The following is a 3,638-nucleotide window of genomic DNA, read 5'->3' as shown; positions in this document are numbered from 1 at the left end:
GGATCCTCAAAGCCTGGAGGTTGTTTCACATATACTTCTTCTTCTATTACTCCATTTAGAAATGTACTTTTGACATCCATTTGGTACAGTTTGATGGAGTGTTGACATGCAAAGGCTAGGAGAATGCGGATTGCTTCAATTCTGGCTACTGGAGCAAAGGTTTCTGTGTAGTGAATTCCTTCTTGTTGATTGTATCCTTGAGCTACAAGTCTTGCTTTATTTCTAGTCACTTTTCCATTTTCATCCATCTTGTTTCTAAACACCCACTTGGTACCAATGATTGATTTTCCTTTTGGCTTGGGTACAAGTGTCCAGACTTCACTTCTTTCAAATTGATTCAGTTCTTCTTGCATAGCTAGAATCCATCCTTCATCTTGTAGGGCTTCTTCTACGGTCTTTGGCTCAATTTCTGAAATGAATGCACTGTTGGAGTCTTCTCTGAAAGCTGACCTTGTTCTGACTTTTTCTGAGACACTTCCAATAATTTGTTCTGGTGGATGGTCTGATTTATATTTCCAATCCCTTGGAAATGAAATGCCACTGGAAGTCATGACTTAATCGGACTGTTCTTGAGTTTCCAAAGGTGAAACAGTGGACTGTACTGTGGGTGAGTTGTCTGAGGGTTGAGCTTCTTTAGAGATTCCATCATCCTTAGGATCAAAGAGGTCAAGATTTAGAAAATCTTTTTCTAAACGATCAGTTGAATCGATTGAATGATCATCAAACATGACATTGATGGATTCTTCTACTGCTTTTGTTCTTGAATTGAAAACTCTGTACGCTTTGGAGTGAGTAGAATATCCCAAGAGGATTCCTTGATCAGATTTGTTGTCGAACTTTCCAACGTTGTCTTTAGTATTGAGAATGAAGCATTTGCATCCAAAGGGATGAAAGTATGAAACAGTTGGACGTCTTCCACGCCATAGCTCATACGGAGTCTTCTTCATCATAGGCCGCATGGAGATTCTATTCTGAATGTAGCATGCAGTTTCAATAGCTTCAGCCCAAAAGTACTTAGGTAGATAGGTCTCACTTAGCATTGTTCTCGCCATTTCTTGAAGTGATATGTTCTTCCGTTCAGCAACACCGTTCTGTTGAGGAGTTCTAGGAGCAGAGAATTGATGAGTGATGCCTTCTTGTTCACAGAACTGTTCAAATTCTTCATTTACAAATTCTCCTCCTCGATCACTGCGGATTGTTGAGATGCAGTACCCTTTTTCGTTCTGTACTCTCTTGCTGAAGATTTTGAATGCTCGGAAGGTTTCATCCTTGTTTGTTAGGAAGAACACCCAACAGAATCTCATGTAGTCATCGATTATGACAAGACAATATCTTCTTCCAGAAATACTAGCTACTCTAGTAGGACCAAACAAATCCATATGTAACAGATCCAGAGGTTTGCTAGTGCTAACAAAGTTTTTAGCACGACAGGAGGTACGATGTTGTTTGCTTTGAACACAAGCAGAACATGTAACATCAGATTTGATATTGAGTTTTGGCAAACCACGTACTAGGTCATTACTTATGATTTTAGTAATGGTCCTTAAGGAAGCATGCCCTAGCTTCCTATGCCAAAGCCAAGTATTGTCCTCTGATGATACTAGACATGTTACATTTTGACTTGCTAGGTTTTCCAAGTTCGTCTTATATAGATTCCCTTGTCTCTGAGCTTCAAATATGATCTTGTCATCGGTATCAGTGACACTACACTTCACTTTATTAAAGGAAACAGTGAACCCACTATCACATAATTGGCTTATGCTAAGTAGATTATGTTTTAATCCTTCAACCAACAGAACGTTACCAATCACAGGAAGAGGTTCCTTACCAACATTACCTTCACCAATGATGAGTCCCTTTTGGTTTCCTCCGAAGGTAACTGTTCCACCATTTCTTTTAGTTTGGATCTTTGGGAACATAGACTTTTCTCCCGTCATGTGACGTGAGTATCCACTGTCCAGGTACCATTGTTGGCGTTTCCTTCGTTCTGTTAAGTAGGTCTGCAACAGATATAATTGAATCTTTGGGTACCCAGATTTTCTTGGGTGTCCTGAGGGGTTAGTGGAGGATTTTCGTTCAGCTCGCTCAATCTTACAATTCACAACAAATTTGTTTTGATCAATCTCAGATGATACAAAAGATATATCAGACATGCATTCACTAGATGAAGTTGATTCACTATCAAATCCAAGTCCACTTCTATCATACAGTTCACGATTATTTCCACAAAGTTTAACTAGATTATCATGTCCTATAGTGAATATGGATAGATCATCTATTAGTTTTTTAATTATTTTCTTAAGAGAAGTCACTTCCTTAACAGAGTCTTGTTCTTTCAAAGCAATATTCTCCTTAAGCACATGATTCTTTTCTATTAAAACCTTTTCATGCTCAAGTTGTAATTTAGCAAACTGTTTCTTTAAAGCTTTGTATTTTTCAGATAGAGTATATGAATGTTCAAGTAATTCGTTGAATTCTTCTTTAAGGTTTTCAGGTTTTACCTCATCATCATCTTCATCCTCCGAGCTTTCTGCAGAAGCCATAAGAGCAAAGAGTGCATCATCATCTTCGCCTTCATCTTCATCTTCTGAACCGTCCTCAGATTCATCCCATCCAGCAGCTAGTGCTTTCTTTTTCTTGTAGAAGGGCTTCTTGCCTGATTTCTTTGCAAGTTTTGGACAGTCAGGCTTGATGTGTCCTGGCTTCTTGCACTCGAAGCAAGTGATGTTGCTTTTGTCCAAGGTTGAGCCACCTTCACTTTTGTGAGTGAACGGTTTCTTCTTCAAACTTGAATCTCTTTTGTTGTCCTTCCTTGAAGTACCTTTTCCTTTCTGTTGTTTGATCCACATACGCTTGAACTTTCTGTTGAAGAGGGCTTGTTCATCGTCTGACATTTCTTCTGAGGATTCTTCTTCTTCAGATTGTTCTTTTGTTTGGACAGCCTTTGAACTGTTGCTTTGAAAGCAATATTCTTTTGCTTCTTTTGTCATTCGTCGTGAGCCAACTCTATCTCATGGACTTTTAGGGATCCCAAAAGATCTTCCAATCTCAAGGTGCTGAGATCTTTAGCTTCTTGAATGGCTGTGACTTTAGGTCTCCATCTTCTGGGAAGGCATCTTAGAATCTTTGTGATTTGATCAACATTTTCATACTTGCGATCAAGATTCCTAAGCCCATTGACAATGGTTTGGAATCTTCCAAACATGTCATCAATGCTTTCACTTTCCTTCATCTTGAAGGTTTCATATTCAGCCACAAGTAGGCTTACTTTGGCTTATCTGACATTTGTCGTACCTTCATATGCCAACCCTAGAGCTTCCTAGACTTCTTTGGCCGTTGCTAAGCCATCAACCTTATCCAACGGAGATTTTCTTAAAGCACATAATAGGAATAACTTAGCTCTAGAATTAAGTTGATAATCCTTGCGTTGTGCTTCTATCAGTTGATCCTTCTTTATTGGTTCTCCAGCATCATCTTTGTGAACGATGTTGCTATTCCCAGAGCCTGAAGTTTGTGGATTCAATGAATAGTTGCATGTGAGTTTTCCAATAAGGATACTCAGTTCCATCAAAGAATGGAGGTTTGTCGGTGGATGAGCCCGTAACTATTGCTAAATCTTCTGCCATGGATCTTTACTC

The 3,638-nt window shown here is 39.0% G+C and overlaps 1 protein-coding gene across 1 annotated transcript; it reads right to left on the bottom strand.

Annotated features, from left to right (window-relative positions):
- Positions 1-554: 554 nt before the first annotated feature.
- On the bottom strand, positions 555-2,990 carry LOC130725165 (uncharacterized). Its single transcript, XM_057576417.1, has 2 exons — positions 2,096-2,990; positions 555-850 (listed from the first exon to the last, which is right to left on the bottom strand). Exons 1-2 carry the CDS (start codon positions 2,988-2,990, stop codon positions 555-557), a joined length of 1,191 nt encoding a protein of 396 aa, XP_057432400.1.
- Between the last annotated feature and the right edge of the window lie 648 nt (positions 2,991-3,638).

This window comes from Lotus japonicus, chromosome 6 (assembly GCF_012489685.1).
Source record: "Lotus japonicus ecotype B-129 chromosome 6, LjGifu_v1.2".
Lineage (NCBI taxonomy): Eukaryota > Viridiplantae > Streptophyta > Magnoliopsida > Fabales > Fabaceae > Lotus > Lotus japonicus.
This window is presented reverse-complemented; position numbering and strand designations above follow the sequence as displayed.

Excerpts from the sequence above, each read along its gene's own strand:
- LOC130725165 (XM_057576417.1), bottom strand. The coding sequence starts at position 2,990 with ATGACAAAAGAAGCAAAAGAATATTGCTTTCAAAGCAACAGTTCAAAG. Across the intron at positions 851-2,095 it reads AAACAAATTTGTTGTGAATT|ACAACGTTGGAAAGTTCGAC; the intron begins GTAAGATTGAGC and ends TCAATACTAAAG.